This window comes from Podarcis pityusensis (assembly GCF_964106645.2).
Source record: "Podarcis pityusensis genome assembly, chromosome: 6".
NCBI classification, from domain to species: domain Eukaryota; kingdom Metazoa; phylum Chordata; class Lepidosauria; order Squamata; family Lacertidae; genus Podarcis; species Podarcis pityusensis.
In genome coordinates, this window is record NC_138030.1 from 45,463,048 (window position 1) to 45,488,064 (window position 25,017).

At 44.6% G+C, this 25,017-nt stretch overlaps 1 protein-coding gene across 2 annotated transcripts in view; it reads left to right on the forward strand.

The window, feature by feature from the left end:
- The window catches only part of GRM4 (glutamate metabotropic receptor 4), a 296,392-nt gene extending 286,637 nt beyond the window's left edge, over positions 1-9,755 (forward strand). For both annotated transcript variants that reach the window (XM_081010048.1, XM_081010049.1), the window contains exon 11: positions 9,125-9,755. In XM_081010048.1, the coding sequence (XP_080866174.1) occupies positions 9,125-9,174 (50 nt within the window). In that variant the 3' untranslated portion in view covers positions 9,175-9,755. The remainder of the gene's footprint in view (positions 1-9,124) is intronic.
- Positions 9,756-25,017: the final 15,262 nt, after the last annotated feature.

Here is a 25,017-nt window from a genome sequence, read left to right on the forward strand (position 1 = left end):
TGCAGCTTTCTAGGAGCTGGGAATTACCTTCCTGCATAACCCTTCCTAAATGAGAGTCACACATATTTTTCTGATATTTTATCAGAAAAGCACTTGTAAGGAAATGATCCGTCTTCTTCCATGGCCTTCCCAGTAACAAAAGAAGCTTGCTGAAAATTTATCCATTCTCTGCAGCTTAAAATGAACATATCCTACCACATTATTAATCAGACCCTCCATATCAAAGGCAGAAGGAAACCTGTCAACATTTTCCCAGGAGAATAGACAGTGCTACAGGCACCACCCCCACCCCAGTGTATATAATAGTAATAGTAGTAGTAGTATTACTACTACTACTACTACTAATATATTATTTATACCCTGCCCATCTGGCTGGGGTTCCCCAGCCACTCTGGGCGGCTCCCAACCGAATGTTAAAAACACAATGCAGCATTAAACATTAAAAACTACCCTAAACAGGGCTGCCTTCAGATGTCTTCTAAAAGTCAGATAGTTGTTTATTTCCTTGACATCTGATGGGAGGGTGTTGCACAGGGTGGGCGCCACTACTGAGAAGGCCCTCTGCCTGGTTCCCTGTAACTTCACTTCTCGCAGTGAGGGAACCACCAGAAGGCCCTTGGCACTGGACCTCAATGTCCAGGCTGAACAATGGGGCTGGAGATGTTCCTTTGGGTATACTGGTAAAGGTAAAAGGTAAAGGGACCCCTGACCATTAGGTCCAGTCATGACCGACTCTGGGGTTGTGGCGCTCATCTTGCTTTATTGGCCGAGGGAGCCAGCATACAGCTTCCAGGTCATGTGGCTAGCATGACTAAGCAGCTTCTGGTGAACCAGAGCAGCGCACGGAAACGTCGTTTATCTTCCCGCCGGAGTGGTACCTATTTATCTACTTGCACTTTGATGTGCTTTTGAACTGCTAGGTTGGCAGGAGCAGGGACTGAGCAATGGGAGCTCACCCCATCGAGGGGATTCGAACCGCCGACCTTCTGATCGGCAAGTCCTAGGCTCTGTGGTTTAACCCACAGTGCCACATGCGTCCCTCGGGTATACAGGACCGAGGCCATTTAGGGCCTTAAAGTTCAGCACCAACACTTTGAATTGTGCTTGGAAACGTACTGGGAGCCAAAGCAGGTGACTCAGGACCAGTGTTAAATGGTCTCGGCAGCCACTCCCAGTCACCAGTCTAGCTGCCACATTCTGGATTGATTGCAGTTTCCAAGTCAGCTTCAAAGGTAGCCCCACATAGAGCGCATTGCAGTAGTCCAAGCGGGATCTTCCATCATATTAATTCATAGTCATGGTTGTGAGTTTATGGTAAAAAAATAATAATACTCCCATCTATTGGAAAACATTCCATTTGTCTTTCTTTTCTTTTCTTTTCTTTCCCCATGAAAAATTTACTGCTAGCACAGATTGTGGACAAAATAGCTGTAGGCTGTGAGCCATATGAGGTCACAAAAGCTCTTCCAACTCATCCCACTGGTATAGCACATGCTGACATATACAAATAAATAACTCATGTGGCCTTATTCACTGGAGTGTCACTATGGTTTTCTTCCTGCATCCATACCACAACCTGCATGAATGGTAGTAGCTGCATGAGTGGCAGAGCTAACTGGAGAATTCTGCTCTTTTATACTGTCTGAATTTCTCATCTTCTTATATGAAAACAATCTACTGTGAGGCAAAAGACCTTGGGCACCTCTTGCATGTTTTGTAGACCAGATGCACATCAACACAGAAGGCAACCCATCCTCCTTTCATATTTGCCTTGCTCTGGGTCCTTAGCATCCTTCTTGCAAAAGCCTCTTTTCCTTTCATCCAGCTGCGATGCTTGTCAGGTGACTGTCGGCATCTGAAGGTTGCAAGTAACACAGTACTAGTGTCCCTGCTGTCTAAAGTTCCTGCTGGGGCATGTTACAGATCTACTCTGCTGCTGCAGACACTGGAGGAAACGGGGTGGTGATGGCCCAGCAGAGGTCTTCCACTTCTCCATCCGTAAAGCTGTGAGCAGTCAGCAGGCAGGAATGTTCACAGGGAACAAAAAGCTCCATGTTGAAAAAATTTCAGATCTTTTGCTTACAGAGAATCCGAGAAAATGTATTTTCTGGCCTAACAGTCCACGGGCATTGCTTATGCAAGCCCCTACTGTGTGACTGACTCTATAGTAACCAAACTCTAAAAGGGAGGAGGTTGTCTAGCAGCTTTGTACTGTTTTAATAGCTACATTTCCATTGGTTTAATCCTCAGTGTTTGTCCCTCTATTCTGTCTTCCTCCAGCTTCCCTAACAGTCTGCTGGTGGGTTTCCATTTAATCGGATTATGAGTCACCCATATCAATAAACTCGCCTTTACTCTGTACTTTGAGATCTTAAGATGAAAGGTGCTAGGTGCCTGTAAATTGCTGTTGCTGTTACAAAACCTTCCTGACTTTGGCCTGCTTTAGATGATTTTGTGTGAAGCTCCATTAGTATATATCTGACCTGCACTGAAAACAACTGGGCATCAGTGTAGACAGATTTGAGGGGACAAGGCTGTCATCCTTCAAACTAAATAAACAAAAGAAATAAGGGAAGGTATCAAATGTGGGAAAGCAAGCGGGGAGGCCTCAGAAGGTGCACAGAAGGCAAATTTACTGCACAACACATTTTGAGTATTAACGTTTTTCCTTAGGGGCGATTCTGGCTGAGGCTCTTAAGCCTCTTAAAGCTGTTCCCTCTTCAAACTGTAACAATCTGAAGAGGTGAAATTTTATCAGCTACTGATGCTTTTAGATAGTATGTGAACAGACATCCAACAAATTAGACATCAAAGTTATAGTAACATTATCGTTACTATGCATGTGGAGTGTGATTCTGGTATCCTGCAAATGCATCGTTGCACAACTATTGAGAGCTATTAGATGAATCATAATAAAAGCCAATTTAAAAGAAAACTCAGGTTATGCAGTCCTGTAGTAAGGCAAGGCTTACTTTTGAGCTAAGGGTGGTCAATGTGTGATGAGTTTTATGCCATGTGGAAGTTTTATGCTTTGTGGAAAGGTTAAAACATGTGGGGCTTTATAGTTCATAAAAAAAATAAAAGATTCAGATGTTTGAAAACAATTTTGACAACTTGTTGAAAAGTGGCATATAAGTTTATAAATGTATGCATAAGGTAAAGGTAAAGGTACCCCTGCCTGTACGGGCCAGTCGTGTCCGACTCTAGGGTTGTGCGCTCATCTCACTTAAGAGGCCGGGAGCCAGTGCTGTCCGAAGACACTTCCAGGTCATGTGGCCAGCGTGACGAAGCTGCTCTGGCGAGCCAGCACCAGCGCAGCACACGGAAACGCCATTTACCTTCCCGCTATAAAGCGGTACCTATTTATCTACTTGCACTTAGGGGTGCTTTCGAACTGCTAGGTGGGCAGGAGCTGGGACCAAAAGACAGGAGCTCACCCCGCCGCGGGGATTTGAACCCCCGACCATATGATCGGCAAGTCCTAGGCACTGAGGTTTTACCCACAGCGCCACCCGCGTCCCAAAATGTATGCATAGTGTGATGAAATTGGACATAGAGTATTCTCTCTCTCTCATTTGGAATCATCCCAAAGAAATTGGTTGACGATAGATTCAGGACATGCAAAAGAAAGCACCTCTTCACAATATCACACACTTAACTCTTTGTCCCTTTGCCACCAGAGGTGCTGTCAAATTTAAGGGACCTCTGGGCAAGGTGCCTTGCAGGAGCCGCCTGCCACCTTGGCAACACCCACCCCACGCTGTGTCCATCTGATTGCCTGATGTCACTGCCACTCTTTTCCCTCTGGGGAAATGCTTGCAATTAAAAATGCAAGTGACTTCAGCCATAGCTCCTTACAGTGTTTTGCTTCTACTGCTGCTAACACCACCCTCTGGCACTGTTTGGATGCCCCGGGCCATGGGACTCTGGACTTAGGCCTAATGGAACCACTGAGTGCCACCATGGGAATCTTTAATTTAGGTCAACCAAAGGGGAGATCCAGGATCACATCTCCCAACATTTGTTTTTTAAATTTAAAGAAGTCAGGGGGACAGAAATTAGATTGGGTCACTGTGTTGGGGGAAGAGATTTAACTCTTTCTCTCTCTTCCATTACCTTAATTTAAATATCTCTTACCTCACCAAAGCTACTATTAGCAGCTGTTGGTGGGGGAGAGAACATAAATATCCACATTGTACCAGTCTTTTTTTACTGTCTGGGTAGTGGTTTTAAATTGGAGAAGCAGTGGAAGGAAAAGGTCTAAGCCAGTACCAGTACAACAGTCCCGATTCAGTTGATAAATGCACATAACATTGTTGTTTTTAAGCCAAAAACAACTATGGCTGGAGATCTGATCAAGGATCTCCCACATTGTCATCTTTAGGTGGCTTTAAAAAGAAAGCAAGGCAAATTTCTGTCAGATGCCTATTATTGGCTATTAGCAATGGTAGCTAATGGTAAAATGGTAAAATGCGGACGCGGGTGACGCTGTGGGTAAAACCTCAGCGCCTAGGACTTGCCAATCGCATGGTCGGCAGTTCGAATCCCTGCGGCGGGGTGCGCTCCCGTCCCAGCGCCTGCCAACCTAGCAGTTTGAAAGCACCTCCGGGTGCAAGTAGATAAATAGGGACCGCTTACCAGCGGGAAGGTAAACGGCGTTCCGTGTGCTGCGCTGGCTCGCCAGATGCAGCTTGTCACGTGACCTGGAAGTGTCTGCGGACAGCGCTGGCTCCCAGCCTATAGAGTGAGATGAGCGCACAACCCTAGAGTCTGGCAAGACTGGCCTGTACGGGCAGGGGTACCTTTACCTTTACCTTTAGCTAATGGTAGAGATGTGTCAATTTCAGTTTATCTCTGTTTCTCATATTTCCAACCTTCATTTCTTCACATTTTAGTAAGACTTTTACTAACATATTCCTTTCTATGCACACTTTATCCAGCATATGTATTATTGTACACCTGAGTTGGTTGGCAAACTGTATTACAAAATTCAGAAAAGCATGAATTGCAAAGGATGACTGTGTTTCGATTCACATTTTGCCTTTAACTGCACATTTTGCAAACTGGACTGAGCTATTCACTTGTCTGTAGCTAAGTGTTGTTTCGTGTTCAGGCAGTACGCCTCTGAACACCAGATGCTGGAGGGGGGCAAATAGCAGGGGATGCTGTTGCTATGCCCTGCTTGTCAGCTTCCCAGAAGCTTCTGGTTAGTCATTGTGGGAAACAAAACACTGGGCTTGATGGATCCTCGATCTGATCCAACAGGGCTCTTTTTACATTCTTAAAACAGAAAGCAATAATCAGGAAGAGAACACATTTAAACTTATGCAGAAGGCCATCCTGTCAAGTCAAGTAAACACAGCCAGTCTATACAGATGTGGGATTAAAGAGAAGGGCTCCCACGCAGAAATTAACTGCTAGGAGCATCATGCATAATTAGCATATGCAGACCATGGGGAAAGGGCTCTGCATCCAGAATGGAGCAGATGGCAAAGATTCATGTCATCCTCTCCCCTCCTGTTACCATTTCATGCAGGGAAGAGTAGGAATGAGCTGGTCAGTGGTGTACCGTGGTTTGCGGGCACCCAGGGTGGGGCAGGTGTTGCCTCCCCCCTGGTGGACTGGGAAGCTGGGGTGGAGGTGAATGCCAGGGATCCCTCCCCCCCGGGCACTTTCCTGTCTTTCTTCCTCCTCAGTGGGCACCCCTAGTAATTTAGAACCCTTCTCTTCCACAATTCTTCTAAACCATGCAAGGAACTCACTCGAATAAGAGTGTTTCCCTGCTTTAGAAGTTCAGCCCTCAATATCTTGCAAAGTGAGGTGGGGGCTGCGGGAGTGGCAACATAAGCACAGTAGCCTTCTCTCATTCATGTTCCCCAGCAACAGGCATTATTTAGAACAGCGGAAGCTATTACGCTGACCAGAAAAGCCAAGTTGTTCCCTGGTAGGCCACTTACTTTTGAAAGGCCCAGGTGGGGGTCGAGGCAAGGTAAAATGCAGACATGATAACCAATGACTCTGTGGGATGGCTTTTGATGGGTAGGAGAGGATATATTAATTACAATTTATCACTCCAGTCTCCCATGCATGTGGATTAAACAGAATTTTAAAATCCCATTCTTGGAAGCAAAATAGAAGCTTTGGCAGCAAAGTCTCCCTTTCTGAGCAAGTCCAGCTAACAAAGTAAACTGGCTTTTCCATTCCTATGCAGCTTAACCAGGCTTGTAAAGTAGGTTTTGAAATTAGATTGACTTAATCGTCTTGCATTGGTTCACAGCAAAGGCATCAGTAAAAAGTATGCAAGTAAAATACTGATATTTACTATATAACCAGTTTCAGGCAAGCAGAAACACATCTGCCTCTGTTGTTGGTTGAAGAAAAGAGCAGAGAGAGAGAGAGAGAGGAAGAAGAAGGATTTATATTTCTTGTTTCTTCCTACCACTGAAAACAGGAAATGACATCACACAGAGCTCTGTCTCTACCATAGGAGCCAACTCCTGGGGCAGCGGTCCCTTCAGCCACCTCAATAAAATATTTGAAGGGGCTGGGGGGCCCTAAAATTGATGGGCATTGCCATTCATATTGTGTGTGTGTGCTGCATCATGTGACTGATTATATGGAGTGAGTCTTACCTGGGGCCCCAATATTTTATTCAAGCTGGCACCCATGCTCTCCACTAATTACATACCAATGGTCCGAATCTGCCTGTCTAGAAATTTTCAGATCTGTGGTAGTTGGCCCCTAAACTTACTATATCAAAAGTATATATTTGTGGAATTTGACTGCCATCTCCCACGGACTCAGCATCCACAGTTGCCTCTGGAGCTTGGCTGAACGTTGGTCAAGCCATGAGTTTTTGTTATCTTACATTGTCACCACACTCCTCAGTGCTGGGAAGGGTTGGATCTGTTTCTCTGCACTTGACAGTGAAAAGCAGCTCACTAGTGCGCAACACAGAGAGCGAAGCCATTTTCCAGCCTTATGCTTGCATGTGCTTCACGTTTGGAATGCGACAACTCAGCCCAAATGGAAGCTGGCATGACGGGCTATACAAATGCCAAGGCAGCTTGTGGGAGAATATCAGAGACTGATCACATTGTTAACACCAAGGACAGGAGATGCTATGGAGTTGTCAGCATGGGAAGGAAGGGACATTTTTCACTCTGTCAATGGCAGGTCACGTATCTTTAAATAAACAAGAGAATAAATAATTTACAGAGCTTGATTGCAGGCAGATTGGCTATGAAAACACTGTGGCTAACAAATAGCGCTGTCAGCTCTGATTTCTTATGGCCCATCTAATCGTTATCTGAGGATAACAGTGCCTGAAATCTTCAATAAGGTTCATTTGTCAGGGAGGCATCATCACAGGTGGAGAAAAAGCAGCACCATTCAGCTTGTGCTGCCTGCATTAGCCTTGTCAGACAGGGGGCTGGGGAGATCCCAGGAATACTGCATAGATGGTGCACTCTTAGAAATTAAATACTGGTACCCCTCTGCCAGTTAGCAATATGGGGAGTGACAGGAGTCCACCGCTGCAGAGCTAGTAAGAGAAAGGGAAATTGGCTTGTGTATAGTGATGTGGCTGCAGAATTTAAAAAAAAAAAACCCAGGAAATTCTAGTCTGCTTTTAAAAACTTGGTTTGAGTTTGCATCTATATTTGACTTGCCTAGACCACGTGACAACATAAGACCTTCCCCACTGGATCAGACCAAAGGTCCAACTAATTCAGTAGTCTGCTTCTCAGAGCCACAAACTATATGTCTGCATAAGAAACATCTCTCAGATCCCCACCTCCTTTAGTTGTTCTTTTTCTAACACACACACACACTCCAGCCTTTTCTCATAGGGAAGATGCTCCAACATCCTCATAAATTTGGTCAACCTTTTCTGTACCTTCCCAGCTCAGATTTGAGACTGGACAACTGGAACAACACACTGTATCCCAAATGTGGATGCACCAAAGTTTTTAACATCAGCATTACAATACTGGCCTTTAGTTTTCACATTAGGACCAGAAATAATAATAATAATCATTATCATCATCATTATTTGCAAAGCACACCAGGCAGGTAAGGAGACAGCAGCAATATCTAGTGTTTGGGTGATTCAGCATTGTACTCTTTCAAAATAAAACCCTCTGTCTCTGTTCCTTGTAAACTTTGAGAAGACTCCTTGCTAGTGTGGCTACATGTGAAATCTATCACAAGACTGAAGCTGCTCCACCTATCCATTTTAAGCCTTCTGGTACTCAAAATGTGACTAATTTCCACCCTTCTTTATCTGAAGTAATATGAGGAGGATCAGGGGACCGGCTCTCCTGTTCTAATGTCCATAAGGGAGGTTAATCTGTTATCTTGCAAAAGTCAGCTTCCTGTCTGGAAGTGGGTATTTAATTAAGAGCAACTCATCACAGACTCCAGTGCCTGAAGTAAAACCAGGGAAATGATTTCTTTTTCTTTTCTCCCTTCTTTTATCTTTTGCAGTTTAATGCGTATTACACCCCAGGGGAGAAGTAAATTGCTCAGTGCAAGCCCTATTCTCCAAACACTGCTGCTCACACGAATCTTATATTGCCTTTGCTCAGCTCTATCAGCCCCTCTGATTCTCACCCAATAGGTGGGGTTGAGCTGTGTAAAATTCTCCCCAGGACTAAGACAGGCTCCACAATGTTAGAGTTTGGGGATTTATTTATTTGTTGGATTGGACTTTTCTTATCTCCACCAATACAGAGGAAGGCAGTTCAACCCAAGATGAGCTGGTCTCTTTAAGAGATTTGTGGGTTCTTTGCCGAAAATGGTCTAAAAGCCAGGCTGGGACCATTAAGTCGGACCTCTGTGAAGACGGGGAAGGAATAGTGACCTGAAGGTTAAAGAATGTCCATATTTGACTAAGTCTAAGCAGCTGCTCTTGCTTTGAGCTGTGTTTAGGGTTCAACCATTAAAAGGCAGAGGCAGCCCAAGTTCACCTCTTTGGTACCTCTAGTTTTGACAATGAGAGGCATGGAACATAGCACCTTCCAGGTCTAGTGTGAAGGTTAAGCGTAAGGTTCCATATTTGGGGGAAGAAAAGAGGAGAAAATTAATGAATGATGCTTCATGTGTGGCTTTTCTCGCCTTCCAGCTCTGGCTACCAAACAGACTTACGTCAGCTATAGCAACCACGCAATTTAAAACCAGCCAGTGGCAACTGGCCACGGGAAAAGGGCTGCTGAAGAGGAGGAACAAGAAAGTGGAGTTGAGCCCCTCAGCACAGATGATGCCATGGTGGTGGAGAGGGTGCAAGAAAAAATGTGATTCCAAGAACTCATCAAGGGTGCCTGTTTCTGATAACTGGGCTGCTGGAGGCAGCTATTTTGGAAGATGGCCACCAACAGTAGAGGGAAGAATCAATCAACACACCCCACGTGAAATATTTGCCTTCCATTGGAGGGAGAGGCCAATGGGGTTGAACAACACACCAGGTGGAAAGAAGGTGACAGACCTTTAGCAACTTTTTGGATTTGTTTGTTTTTAAATTCCTGTATCTTGGCAAAAGAAAAAAAAATCCCTTTTATTCTTCCCCCCTTCAAAATAGTGAGATGGTTTGTGGTTGTGAAGAGTCTTTCGTTCTCTCTCATTTTTTTTCTTTTATTTTTTCCTTTTCCATTCCTGTCTTCTGACCTCTTCACTCTTTTCCCACCTTGCTTTCCCTTCTGTCTTCCCTCTCTCCTCCTTATCAAATTCTGTGTTGCAAAAATAATAAAAATTCCTTGGGGAAAAAAAGCAACAACCATCATCAACAACAACAACAAAAGTGAAAACAAAACCTAGACTGTGTTCAAAGTGCTGATTTCTATAGGTGGTAAATTAATGTATGTGATGATCATATGGATTGAAATATGTCTGCTTTAATGTACTGACCAATCAAAAAAAGATAAAAAACACAAAAAAATTCAAAAGTTCAGTGCCTGGATGTTTATGAATTATTCGATGACGATGTGTAGAGCATGATCATTTTTATACCAGAATATTTCTAATAAAAACCATGGTTTTGCACTCAGGAGTTGCATTTCCTTGCTTAATGTTGGTCTGCGTGTGACTCTGTAGGTCTAAGGAAGTGTTGCTTTACAAAAGTAAATTACAGGGTCATTCATAACATAATACAATATCTATAATCACCTTTGACACAATCATCTCAAGAAGATGTACACTATAATCCTGAATATAGCACCCTCCTTTCCTCTAAATGGAACAGGTGAGTGTTATGACACTGTCAGAGTTGGATGCAGCAACCATCTGTTTTGGATGTTCCAAGTGGAGATCTTTTCACAAGACCAACAAGAGCATATGAATTAGAACCAAGGTATGAGTTTAGTTCCATTTAGTTCAGTGGAATGTGGATTGGGGGGGGGGATGCTTTTGTTGGGATATCTTGATTCTGTAAAGTGACCAGTTAAATATCCCCAACTTCAACCATTTAATGAGTCTAGATGCAATGGTTGACACTGATAGTCTGTGTATCTGCAGTACAGTATTTTCAAACCTGGTACCCAATTTTCACATAAACATGCATTCTCACATAGTGGAAATGTTGCCTTTTCAATTCAGCTTTGGTCAGTCAGGCTTCAATCCAGTAGGGGGTCCCAACCCACCTGTGAGTTAGACAAATGTTCTTTGGGAAAGACTATCCCAAACTTCATTAAGTAGAAAATGCACACAGATTGCCCACCACAGTGTTAAGTTAAATTCACCTTCGGTGTAATTCTCAGCAGTGGTCAGTGCAAAGTTCAGTTAGAAAAATCAAAAGGGAAAATCTTTGCAAAACACAAGCTATTACTAAACAATGTCTCTGAGAACAAGAAGTGCTCTGAAATGTGAAGTTTATGGGTCAAATACTATGGATCATTGTACTGTAGTTTCGAAAACAGAGCTCGAAGGTTCATATTCAAACAAGGCCCATGGAAACTCCAGTGCACATATGGAGTTTCTATATAAACAAGGCCTTCCCATTCACTCTAATGTGGATGGTAGGCTGGTGCCCATCAGTTTCAAGGTCCTAGAGAGCTCGAGAGACATGGCTCCCCTTCTGATTGCCAGGTTGTACGGTTCTAGTCGTGTTACTCTCCTTGTTTCTCAACCACACCACCTTGTCCTTTGCTGGGTTGCCTGTCACATCTCTTTCAAGTGGCTGACGCTCGAGGTCACCCTTGTACATAATGGCTTTGCCACCAGGACGCAAGGTTTTGTAGCGATAACAAGCACTGTCAGCCCCTGCCCCCCCCCAAATGGGCAGGTGTTTTGAAAGGTTCTTTTCAGGTGTCCCTGTTTACAGCCAGTACCTCTTGTTACCGTTTCAAAAGGGTACATGCGCGCGTTCCCTAGGTGGGAGTGGAGAGAAAAGATTTTCTCTCTGAGTCAGGTTTATTAGCATTTTAATTATGTTCTCGCCCCAGGTGGTCTTTTTGTCTCCTGGATGACTGTACACAAAGGTGCAACATAACAGCTTCCTGTTTGCAAGGTATATATATAGCTGGGGCACTGCAACATGTCCGGCACAGTTTCTTGTTCTCACTTGTTCTTTTCTTTTCTTTTCCAAGCACAGTCTGCCCTTTCGTTCTGCAAGCATTTCAGAATCCTCTTACCTCAGCAAGGGCTTCCCAGCCCAATGGGAGACTCTCAGCAGTGACTGAGATCCATCTTTCCCCCACCCGCTCAGTTGGTCTCAGCAGCACCCGCTGTGCAGTTTATATTGCTGCAAAACAGTGGAAGACGTCTCAGCACAGTCCACAGGAGGGGGTGCACACAGAAGGGGGTCCCATGTCTCTAGCATAACACACAGTCAAGAGAGTCTAGTTGCTTGTGTATCAAGAGTGGCAATGGAGATAGGGTGCCTGCATATACATGTTCTGGGGCCCACGGTGGAAGGAAATTACTGCAGGACAAAGTCTATACCAATGGTAGAGACCCACTGCTCTTTGCAGAAAATTATCAGATGGCTATATCACATTCTTCTCTCCAGCTCAGTACATGAAGATGTGCACATGTGCACGAGTGCTCTCACACACAGACTGCCTTTTGCAAGTTTGCTTCAGTTTTAAATGAGTTACATTCCTCCATTAATTCACTCTTTCCTGTATGCATACAATTCAGTGTACCTATGGCACTCAGGGGAGGGGTATGGGGGTGTTAGGGGAGGGGTAGTACCTCTGGTGTGGGACACATTGTGCTCCTTCTAGGGTAGTCTGTCCACTTTTGGTCCCCATTCTGCACTCAGCTCTCACCTGTGGCCCCTAGAAGCTGTCAGCATGGGGCAGCAGTCACACACTGGGAATGACTTTGGCTGGCCGGCTAAATCAGGTGAGGGTAGTCAATGGGTCTCAAACCTTCAGTGAGTTAGGGACTTCCCCTGCAAGCTAATACAGGTTCCATCAGACTGAGAGGATGAGACCAATAGTGGGTCCAATGGTCAAGAAGGCAGTTTCTTCATGTGCTGTAGTGGGAAGTGAGGTGTGAATGGGGTCTGTCAACCTGGGAAGGTAACACATGTAGGAGAAGGAAAAGTCTGATCCTAAACCAGGCTTCCTCAACCTTGGCCCTCCAGATGTTTTGAGACTACAATTCCCATCATCCCTGACCACTGGTCCTGCTAGCTAGGGATCATGGGAGTTGTAGGCCAAAAACATCTGGAGGGCCAAGGTTGAGGAAGGCTGCCCTAAACCTCCACTGCCTTGCTGGACATATTCAGGAAAATAAAAGGTTAAAGAGTAAACCCAACACAAATCTGGAGTGGAGACCCTAAGATGGCTGAATGGTGTCTTGTACATCTCCTTCCAGCAACCCCTGCAACCCAGTTAGTGCCAAATGTATTGCTCTGTTTTCCTTTGGACCACATCAGCGAGGCCAAGATGGGCATCTTGTCATCTGGGCAGCCCAGAATCTCCATACACACTGACCAGGTTTGTGCCCCAGGGAGGTCCCTTTGGTGCTGCTAACACAATGGTTTGACATGGAGGCACACTCCATTATCTCTTGAGGCAGACTGATGCCAGTAATAGCTCTCCATAGTCCCATTTCCATACATCTGTAATGCAGCAATCCTAAACTTGTCTACTGAAAAGCAAGCCCCATTGAATTAAATGGGGCTTACACCAAGGCCGGTAGGTTCAGGATCAGAGACTAAGAGTCCCTAAAAGATAATAAGGTGCTCTCTAATTTCTACAATAATTACTCATTATTGTTTTTTAATTGCGAATATGCCAGTTGAAATAGAGAGGAGCTTTTGGGCTGTATTTCTGCAGCAGAAAATTGGGTATTACTGCTGCACAAACCATGAGGGATCGTAGCCACTGGCAAGGGTTAGAGCTAGCAAAGGAAGTCACAAAACGAGATTAGAGTCAGGGGGGCATTAATGGAAATGCCAGGTCCAATTGGACCCTGATGGCACAAAGCTTGACATCAGTCCCAAAGGAGGGTTCTCACTGCAGCAGAACTGCCAAGACCTCATAGACTTCCAATAAAGCAGCACAAAAGTCAACCTTCACTGATATGGATAAACTTGCTGGAAGCATGCCAAAGGCTGGCTGAGAATGACTGGAATTTGATGTGCTGAGGAAACTAAGCTTTCTCCGTCCTGTACTAACAGGAAAGATGTCATTTGAATGAGAGAGCCTGGAAGAGCTGGCTCTCTGGAAGAAATAAACCCAAGACTCAAAAGTCAGGTAGTCAAGAACCTTATAGGAGATGGTGACCTAGGAAAGAACAATAAATATTTTGGGCTGCTTAAGTTATGCATAAGAGTCATATGGATGGCAGGAGGCCAGTTTAGCTGTCAGATCAGGCAGAAGGACATCTCTGTTCTTTTCAACACACACATACTAACATAAGAAGTTTATGGATTGCTCAGTTAGACCTTGCTTGAGTAAGTGCCATTGAAGAGTCTCCATTGCGTGTGCTGGGCTCTGCCTAGCTGTGGAATGATGTGAGCAGATGCACGCAGCACTCTGAGACAGTCTCAACCGGCAAGCATCAGAAAGTCTGCTTCAAGATTTCCCTTGAGTTAGCAAGCCGCTTTTGTCGCATGGGGAATATAATTTATTTAAAGATGATTACCGTTATGCATATCATACATGCTGCTCAGTTTGTTTTTGTTTAGGCATGCTTGTTTTGAGGGAAGCCTCGGGCTTGTGCCTCTTTGGGCAGGGACACCATATGGGAGACAGCAGCTAGCAGCCACCAAGTGGAAGGCTGAAGGTGAGAACTGTGGATGGTGATCAAAGACTCTGTGGGCTACCACTGTCATTCCCTTCAACTGACGTAGCCAGGTCTTTTATGTTCTTTCAGGCCCCAACAGATGCTGCCACATTTGTTTTTATTGATTGATTTAATATGATTTATATGCTGCTCAATTCCAAAAACAAAACAGAAAGCAACCATCAAAGCAGTTAACAAAAAGAATAAAGAATAAAATTAGCTGAGAAAACAGTTAAAAGCAGCTATTGAAAACATTAAAATAATCATTAAAATCAGCAAAAAACTAAACACAGATTAAAACACATGCAAACAAAAGCAAACATTCCACATTCTACATATTTCTTTGTGTAGAAAATGCAGCACTGCACCTCTGTATGTGCTCACCAAAATACTGATTTTGGCTTAAAAGCGGGGGGAAAGATCCAGCAATTAACGTTCAGAGAAATGCATGAACAAATACTCTGGTCTGAAAAATTGGGCCTTATAATTGTTTATTAATCATTTGTTGATGCCTTTACTTTTTATATTTTGCCTACTTGAGACTGAAGCATCTCAACTGGACTGCCCCAGAGATGTTGGAGTTGTTTATTACTATTTATTTTATTTCATAAAATTTATATACCGCTTGATTGTAAAAACAAAAACAAAAAAACCCCTCAAATACATTGCCCCATATGGTGTATGCTGTATATGAGAGAGGAATGCAAAGCCTGCCCCAGACAAATTTTATAAGCCAGAACTGAAACTTGCAGAGAGATTGAGTTGCCAATAGTTCAGGACAATACAGTGGTGTCAGCTTTATTCCATGATTTCCCCACTGGGCCATCTCAGTATCCTCTCCTGTGTCCTCCTTGCCAGTTGCTACTTGTCCTTGCCCTGCCAGCCTGATAGGGCAATGTCGCAGTTTGTCTCAAGAGAGCAGCATCACTCATCATTTTCGCCCTTGAACACATGTATCCAAATGTCTTTCTCTGCTCTATTCTCACACTGCCCCCCATATAACCCCCATGCTTTTTGCTGTGTTTGCTCCCATGGAAGCCTTTGCTTCTGTTTCTATGGCTGCCACTCTCTAGGGGACCATTTCAGGGAAAGGGGCACTGCTTATTCTCTTGGTTTACAGTTTTATAATAAGCTACACATTGCCAGGGAGGGGTGGGGGGGAATAGCAAAGAGCCGAGAATGCAGACTGAGCTGCCTCTAGGGATGGGAGGTGAGAAGCAGCCTTGTGCGGCAGTCTTGCGAAGGACCAGGCCCCTGGATGGGAGGGCTCAGAAGAAAGTGCGAGGTGTGTCAGCAATACTCCGAGAAGAGGTAATTACTTCAGGTACCTTAAGGGAGACGGTGGCCTAGGAAAGAACATTAAATACTGCTGGCTGGCTAAATTATGCATAAGAGTGCTGAAGCTGTGTGCACTTGTTATGTGACTGATGGCAGAAAATGGGCAGCCTGGGCAGTCCTTTTTTGTGGTGGGTCTACGATGGCCAAACCCTCAAACTGCTGTTTCTTCCATTGGACATTCACTTCATCAAGGGGGAGATAGAGAGGAACAGGAGCCGGCAAAGGTGGTGGGTGTTGCTGGTGAAACAGCAGTGCTGGAATGATTGAGTCAGCCCATCAAAGCTTCAAAGCTGAAAGGCACTGCACAGCAGCGGCATGGCTTTGTTACCTGCAGCGTTCCAGCTTGAAGAAAACCTATTGTGTCTTATGCTGTTGCAGAATGGAGAATCTTTTGCAAAAGGAATGGGGACACAGCACAGAGAGCCCAAAAAGAGGGGAGCCAAAAGATGGGGTGCAAAAGTGGATGAGTGTAGCAGGGGGGAAGAGAAGGCATTTGGTATAGTTGATTGAAGAGACATGAGGGCAAAATCAACCTGTTTCTAGTGATTGCAATATTATCCAGAACTTATCCCCCCAACACACCCCAATTTTGATTGACTGTTTCTACATTTCCAGGGGCAATTCTGGGGGGAGGGGGGAGATAAGCATCCCCAGACAAGTAGCTTCCCTCCCATTGCTGAACCAGACTTACACGATGGAAAGACACTCTTCACGTATTTCTGTATTATCATCTATATATGTTGATGGCCAAACTGAAGCTTGGGAGCTGCACGTGGGGCTTGGAGAGTTTGACTGTGACTCTTGAGCCAAACACAGGTGTCCATAAAGTCTGCAGCTCTTGGAACCTCTTGTACTAATTGACTGGGCCATTCTAGTTCTCTGCAGTCATTTCGGCTGCAAACGCCTCCGAAGCTAAGCAGAAAGCAGCAAAATCAAGAACAAATAACTGAAGTGGCATGTGCAGCATACGGGAGAGAGAAGGAAATGGCTGCTGAAGGTAGCATGGAAAGATGGAGAGAGCTGCTGACTTCCAAAGTCTAATTTATTTATTATATTCCTGGTATTTCTTACCATTCCCTTCATGGTAAGGTCACAGGGTGGCCAACACAGATTAAAAACACAATCAATCGTGATATTGCACTGAGATGCTTCATTGGAAATTATTGAATAATTAACAGCAAACACAAAAAGATAAGCAATAAAAATCAGACAACAACATAAAACGCATAGCTACTAAAACTTAAATTTGCAGGGCAGAAAAACTGTAAGTTTATACTTCTCTTCCACAGGCCAAGGTGAACAGGTAAGTCACAAGCAACTGGTGGAAATTGTACATTTCCATTAGCTGGGAAAACCAAGAGGCTGTAGTACTTGCCTCTCAGGAATAATGTGGTGGCAAGGGGAGACCAACCTAGCCCTAAACATTGGCCAACTAAGGAGCAGCTGCAGGAATATTGCTTCACCATTTCCTGGCAGAAAAAATATAACATGGTTCCATCTCATCTGGGATTGCAGGAAGGGCACTCTGGCCTCCTCCATCCACTGAAGGAAGTAGGAGCACCAACTGATATTCAAGCACATATACCAGCAAGGGAAGATCAACTTGGCCCAAGCCAGACATAAATGCTCGCTGATAGCTGAACCCTTCATTCTGGCCTTGGAAGAGCTGGTCTCCTTTTCTCTGCCTTTTCTTTTGCCTTTGTGTCTTTGTCCTTTTGCATTTGCAAGTCTGATGTCGGAGCCTGTGTTTCATTTTCAAAAGCAAAATAAAATTGTGAGAGCTACCTTGGGAGGCAATCATTGCCTGAGAAGCAAGATAAAAATATACAATAAATAAATAAAAGCTTCCTAAGTATGCATCTGTCTGCATATCTATTCATTCAGGAAACCTGAAAATGCAGGGTGTGGGGAAGAGTCCTCTGTGCATACAGTGGTACGTGTGCTGGTCTTTTCAGAGTACAATGATCACATGTAATGATGGGGATGGAGAGTGCCACTGGGGTGCTACTTCTTTCATTGTACACAGATTAAAATGTGTGAGGAAGACTTGTGTGTCTATGCATTTGGACTAGACGTGTGGGTAAGTTATATGTGCATGTGCATGTGCACTCACCCCATTTACAACCCCCCTGCTTCTGGAGCTTGATTAATTCACACTTTAGTGTATGTGCATCTTGTAATAATTTGCAATACCTGCAAGCGTAGGTCTGGAAGGGAGCTCTGCGGCGGCCTAACAAAGTACACACCTACTGACCAGAGCTGAGTGATCATGTTACACCATATCTGAAGTGTGTGACCAGGTCTGGGCACTGAAACATCCTCCCATCTTCCCTGATTCCTAGATAGCAGGAAAGGAGCTCTCTGTTCTACAAGCTCTGAGTGCGAGGGCATGGCTGCCTGAGCCAAGGGAACGCAATCAATCAGTACAAGAAAAAGTGAGCGTTCTTCTGCCAGCAAGAAGAGGAGGGGGCAGGTCTGAGTGCAAAGCTAAAACCCCCAGAGATAATGAAAAGCCTGAAACTTTGATAAGATCACACTTGTCAAAAGTGCTTCTGGAAAGAAAAAAATTACCCCATACCTCCACATTCATCATTTTCCGATTGAATGTGAAACACTAGCTAGTTTAGAAGAGCCATGTAAACCTAATCCTGCCTTACTTTCTCTCTCCTTTCTTTCTTTTCCTCTCTCCCTTGAAGCTTTTGGTTGCTGCTATCTTACACATGTTGAGACTATTCATGGCGCTAACAGGGAATATTACCCAATTTGAAGTTGAGATATAAAGCCCTAGATCACATACAAACAGAGACTAGAAATGCTCCTTCTGGGGTTGATTATCCCGGTTCTATCAGCGGCAAGCATCTTTCAGAAGTGTGTGTGTGTGTGTAGAAACCTTAGGAAATGTAAGCCTTTAAATTATTCCCATATGATTTATCTTACCCAATGACAATTTGGGGAACCTGCAAAGAGGCCAGCTTACAAAGGCATTGCATTATTGTTTCACCCAGTTACCCCTACAAACAGTAACTCTATTGAACACATTTGTATCCTGCCCTTTCTCAGAGGAGGCATAAATGGTGTTATCCCATTTATCCTCACAGTAACAGTTGTATTAAAATGGTAACACTCCTGTACTGCTGAACATGCATGCACCAAGCTGCCCTACCTTGTAGCTTCCACATGAACACTGACATTGCCCACACCAGTTGAGCTCTTGTGACAATGCCACACAGAACCCTGTATATGGATATTGGCACAGAGGGTTATGCAAAAGCTAGGTGGTGAGGCTATTTTGCGTGCCCCCATTCCTGTGTTCAGGAACACGGAATCATTATCACCTGAATAAGACTAATGATTTGAGGATGGTTAGGTTGAGAGAGAGTGACTTGTAGAAGTTTTGGCCCAGATCTCTCCAGTCCAAGCCCAGCAAACACACTGTCCAATATATCACATTGTCTCTCCCATAACTTAGCAGTGCCTCATCTTCTTTTCTGATACAGTTTTGTGAAGAGTTAGAAGAAAGTAACTTTTGAAATTACATAGTTGGATGAAATTGCAAGCCTGTCAGCGGCCAGCAGGAATGGACAAACATTTGATGAATATCAAAGAAATTGGGGAATTAGATGATGGATGTCAAAGGAAGACAGAAACATCCGTCTATCTGCACCTTGCTGAGATGGGACCTTGTCAGATTGATGAAGGTATTGGAAGTGGGTTGAAGCAGATGGCAGCAAAGCAACTTTCTGATTTAGCAGCTTGTGCTGTCAGTCACTCTTCAACCAAATAGTACCCATCTTGATGCTGTGGGTTTTATGAAGGAGTTGTGGGACGGAAGTCATGACCGCATATAACAGTTTGCATTGGAAACCTAGAATCCTGCTAAATGGCTAGTTATAGTTCTCCCACCTAAACAGATCTTCTTAAGACAGTTAATATTCCTCCTTGTAGGCAGCTGTAAACAAAATTGTGCCCTGGTCCCTAAAGTCTAGAATCAGTCAGCCTGTAGCATCGTTTCTGCTACTAAAACCTTGTTCTGCAACAGCTGGATTCTCTGCAGAGTTGGAGAGGGGAATAGAATAGAAGCAAAAATGAGAGGGTATGGCTAAGTGGACAGCATATGTTGAAGGAGAGATAGCCAACATGGTGCGCTCCACCTGTTCTTAAACAGGGTGCCAACTTGCCCCCCCCCCCGTACACTGAGGGGATCGGGCACCACATGACGTCATACACACAACATCATGAGCCCCTCCACGCGTCAGGCCCCTACCCGGAACACTCATTCAGCAGTGGGGGAAGGGGCACGCAGAGGGCAATCTTCACCCTCCATGGGTCCCACCCCTGCATTACACACAAGCACTTACCCAATGGAGACAGGGGATGGGGTGCACAGAGGGTGATCTTCAGCCTCTGGGTGCCCCTCACCCGCCTGGCACCCTGCAGCGGCAGGCAGTGAGGGATGGCTCTCTCAATATTGGCAGAGGGGTCCACCCCCTACCCACAAATATTGAGGGGGCCAAAGCCCCTTCTTCCCCTATAGTTGGCACCCCTGTTCTTAGACTACATCATCCTTGAACATTGATTATGGCAGCTGGGGCTGATGGAAGTTGTAGTTCATCAATATCTGTGAGTTCTGAACCTGAGATTATTAAATTTGTATACTGCCCTTCACCTGAAGATCTCAGGGCAGTTGCAGCATAAAAATAGGATATAAAAATACATAATACATAATAAAAACAAGAACAAAAACAAAGCAACCAACCGCTCTCACAAAAACATTTAAAAGAACATAGAATGTTAAGCAGCCATAGCTTAATGATTCAGCACCTGCTTTGCATACATAAATTTCCAAATTTATTCCTTGGCTTCTCCAGTTAAAAGGATCTCAATTTTCAGAAAATGATGCCCTGGAAAGTTGCTGGCAATAAGAATAGTCAGAACAGGACAAGGTGGACTAATAGTTCCCCTTAGTATAATGTAGCTTCATGTCTTCATATAACCTTCCAATCAACTAGCTCATAAGAGCCACGGTGAGTTCTCAATATAGGCCATCCTTGCACAAATTCCTTATTCCTGAACTCCCACTGAGCTCCTCTAGGCAGTACTACATGATCCCACACCAAATGTCATGGACTCCTCTGCTAATGTGGCACCACAATTTGGAAGTATTTTTCTTCATAGTTAAAATACAAAAAGAAATAATAAAACTGATTAGGGATTATTGTACATGTCTTGCAAATCTGTGATGCAGTTACTCTGATCTCACCAAATCAAGTAGCTATCAGTAGGAATTTCTCTGTATCTGCTGCATTTGTTGAAGTAAAATAAAACAGGGCATAAACTACATTTATTCATCAGCGTGCATGTAGTGGCACTTTTATAGTGTTTACATGTGAGAATCAAGTGATTTTTTTCATAGTTTTGGTGTCAGCAATGACAAAACAAAGAATTACTGATGATGTGTGTGACTGGTTTTCCTGTGGCTTGGATTAACTGTAGAATAGCAGGTTTACTTTAGCTTTCGACAAAGCTAAAGTATCTCCAGTGTCATCTATTCAACACGGTTGACCAGAGTTTGCAAGAAATTCAGGATGAACCAAGTGGAAAGGTAGATGGCAAGAACACAGATTACTTGCTGTTTGTTACGAAGCTGAGTGATTGCAGCATTGGAAGCTGAGTGATTGTTTAGTGCTTGTATCATACAAGCTTTTGACTTGTAGAGCAGTCTTCAGCAGGCATTTTTCATTGCACCTACACCAATAAAATTATGAATGGTGAAATGTACCACCTTATCTTATTTTTTTATTGCCTTGGAGTATTATGGTGATGACTGCCTTTCAGAAGCTTGATTTTACCTGTTTCAGATGACTTCCTAAAATGGAAGGGAGGGGGGGGGGAGAGAGAGAGCATGCATATATGTAGGTGGATGGTGAGAGGTCTGGAAGCAAAGTCGTATAAGGAAAAGTTGAAAGGGTTTGGTATGTTTAGCCTGGGGAAGGGAAGATTAAAAGGATACATGACAGCTGTCTTCAAATATCTGAAGGGCTGTCATGCAGAAGATGGAGCAAACTTTTTCCTTGCCCAAGATGCTCCAAAGGGGAGGATTTGAACCAATAGATGGCAATTACAAGGAAGCAGATTTTGGCTAAACATTAGGAGACACTATTCAACAGTGGAACAGACTGCCTCAGGGGGTAGTGGTCTCTCTTTTGCTGGAGATATTTAAGCTGAGGTAGGATAGCCATCTCTCAGGGCTTCTGAAGATTCTCACATCAAGCAGAAAGTTAGGCTAAATGACCTTGATGTCCATTTCCAATTCTACGGTTTGATGATTCTGTGATCTCTATTGCCTCCAATTGTCCACTGCCAGAGACAATATGCCAGTATGCTGAATACCAGTTGCTGGGAAAATGGGGGTGGGGGGCGGGATTGCTGTTGCCCTCAAGTTCTGCTTTTGGGCTTCCCATGGGCATTGGATTGGGTTTAGCTACACAGGGGTTTAGCCTGATCCAGCAGAGAGCTTCTCGTGTTCCTATGACACTCTGGATTTCTCCCTTCCCTTTTACAGCTTAAAATACAGCCATATTAACACAGGACCCTGGGTGAAATAAAAAGAGAGTGCCATAATCCTCAAAATGTCTGTTTAAACCCAACATCTCCTGTGGGAAAATTTCTGCAGCCTCAACTCCTTGACAGCTTTCCCATGGTTGGAGTCAGAGGGCTGCTCCTGGGAGTCGAGTCACTACGAAGGTTGTTTTATTATCAGCACCACTGGGCTGGATTGGCACAGCCAAGCGCCAAGTTCCTTTTTGTTACAGAGCAGAAGGGGAGGCTTACATTTCTGTAACGAATAAAGAAGCTGATTATGACTCACAGTGAAAGGAGGTGATATTGATGCTGCCAGCAGAGCATGTGTAAGGTTCAACAGAAACTAAATGTAGCCAGGTGAGTTATGGATAGTCACAGAGAAGAAGGGGGGGGGGGGTCAGAAAGGCACAGGAGAGACACTTTAGGAGAATAAAATTGCCTGTTGGCATTTGGTGCCACTCACTTATAAATAATGCTTAGCACCTTTAGATAATTCAATGTACCTCAAATGTATTTTCGAAGTTTTCCTTACCACAACACTGTAAGGTAAGGGAGTATTATTATTATCCTCATATTGGTGATAGAGCCTTAGGCCAAGAAGTTGTGGCTAGCATGATCAAGTTGCTTTGTCAGCTTTTGGCAGAGTCAACGTTTGAACTAGGGACTATCTGATTCACAGTACCGTAACTGTTATGCGATACTAGCTCTCAATACTGTCGTCCACGCATCCCTGACTCTTAGGTAATCCTATAGACTTTAGCATATACTCTACAACAAGCAATTTGTAAACATATTTGAAGAGACTTTCAATTTTAAGCACAGGATTTCAGTCAAACAGCTTTAGGGCTGGATCAAGCTCTCAGATTTGGTACTACATCAGCACTAGAGTAGGACAGGGCACCTGCGCCTTTAAAGAGGCTTAGCTACACTTGCTGAAATTCCTTGTTCTCCACAAGTATTAAAGGTGCAGAAGCCCCTCCTTCTCTCTGCAGGGCTCTGCTTCTGGTCACGATAATCAGCAAAAATACCTTTGCACTAGAGCATGGGTCGGCAAACTAAGGTCCGCAGGCTAGATCAGGCCCAATTGCCTTCTGGATCTAGCCCGTGGATGGGCCAGGAATTGCTGCGTGGATCGCCAGCACGCATGTTTCCCCCCTCCCTCGCTCTCCCTCACACAGCAGCGGCACCGGCGCTGGTGCCTCCTCCCTCCCTCCTCCTGGCTTCTTCCCACCCTTCCTAGAGGAGGAAGGGGGCTGGGCTTTGTTGGTGCCAGCAGCAGCGCTCGAGCAGCCGCCATTTTAAGCAGCCCCTCTCCGGAGCATTTTCTCTCACTGCTCATCATCCTGCTGCCACCACCACCAGCCCCTGCCGCTCACAAGACACAGGTAAGCAGCCACTGGGGCTTGTGGTGCTCTTGCATCATTCCCCCCCCCTTTAAAATATAGTCTGGCCCCCCACAAGGTCTGAGGAACAGTGGACCGCCCCCTTGCTGAAAACGTTTGCTGACCCCTGCACTAGAGCCATAAGCCCAGCTACAAGGCTAGCACAGCTGTATCCAACATGGGGTGGCCAGTTAACCATCATCAAAATGGGGGGAAATGCATCACCCCAAAAAGAGGTCAAAAGAGGTTGCCAATTTGCACCAATTAATGTATATGCAAATACACACATTTAGAAATAATTTCTATAATTTAAACATAAATGCAATACACCTCATTATAGGGAGCTGTAACCAAGTGAATTGTGTTGCTACTCAGTCTGCTAACGAGGTGGCAATTTTTGATGGGCATCTTCAAGGCCTCTGCTCTCTGTTCTTATGGCTCTTTCTCTTAAACCACCAGACTTGGATCAGACAGCCCTTCAGCTAGAGGACACATGGCCGCTGTAATCCAACATTATTAGAAAAATATCTGGCTGAGATGTGGCACTGGTTAAGCTGTAACAGATGTAGGACAGGATAGGCCTCTTTGGCACCGTTACACAGCATCCAACTGATTTTTTTAGGATCCATCAGAGCTGTGCTGACTGACATATTAGCACAGCTCCAGATTCCTCTGCCAGTAAGGATGGATGAGAGAAGGTTGCCTTCTTGAGCTCCTTTTTTAGTCAAAGTTACAAGGGATTCATCCGAAGACGTCTGATATAGGAGAATGGGAGCAGTAACCGAGGTCAGATGAGACTACAGAGGCTTGTGGTTCTTGCTAAAGCCCCCTTGGCTATATTATTGCACTTTAAAAGAATCCTCAGTGGAAATGCCTGCCGGTGGGAGATCCCAGCAGGCTCTCCTTGGCCTTACAGAGCTTCTACCAAAAAGAAAAGAAAAAAAGCAAACCATGGCAAAGAGCCAGCCTGGCAGGGGTGCACCGTCACTTGTGTAGCCGTGTGATCAGTGGGCCTGGCTGTAAGTGTCGGGATGGCAAAGGCAAAGGCTGTGCCTGCATGTCTACACGCTCATCCATCAAAAGGGAGAGAGTCAGCAGCGTGGGGCCTATCATTAACTCAGCTCTGTGAGAGGCAAATTACAGACTTAGCGACACAATTAGGCCAATGCTATAGGAAATGGAAAAACAAAATCATTTCTCTGTGAATTCTTTTAACTCTGTTCCCCCTGCTTTGAATACGACAGCCTGAGTAAAATTAGCTGCTGTTCTTCTTTGACAGGGGGTGATAGACACCGCTGGCAGGGAGACGGGGGGTGCACAAGGGAGGGGCCTCTAGAGCCACGTTCCACAAAATAATTATTCCATTAGTTGGTGCATCTGGGAAGGGGAGACTAGTGGCGGTGGTGGGGCTTTTTCTTCCTCACGACTTTCTCTGATGGGGAGCATCTTTTATTTTTCATTCTCGTGAATTAGACTTGCCATT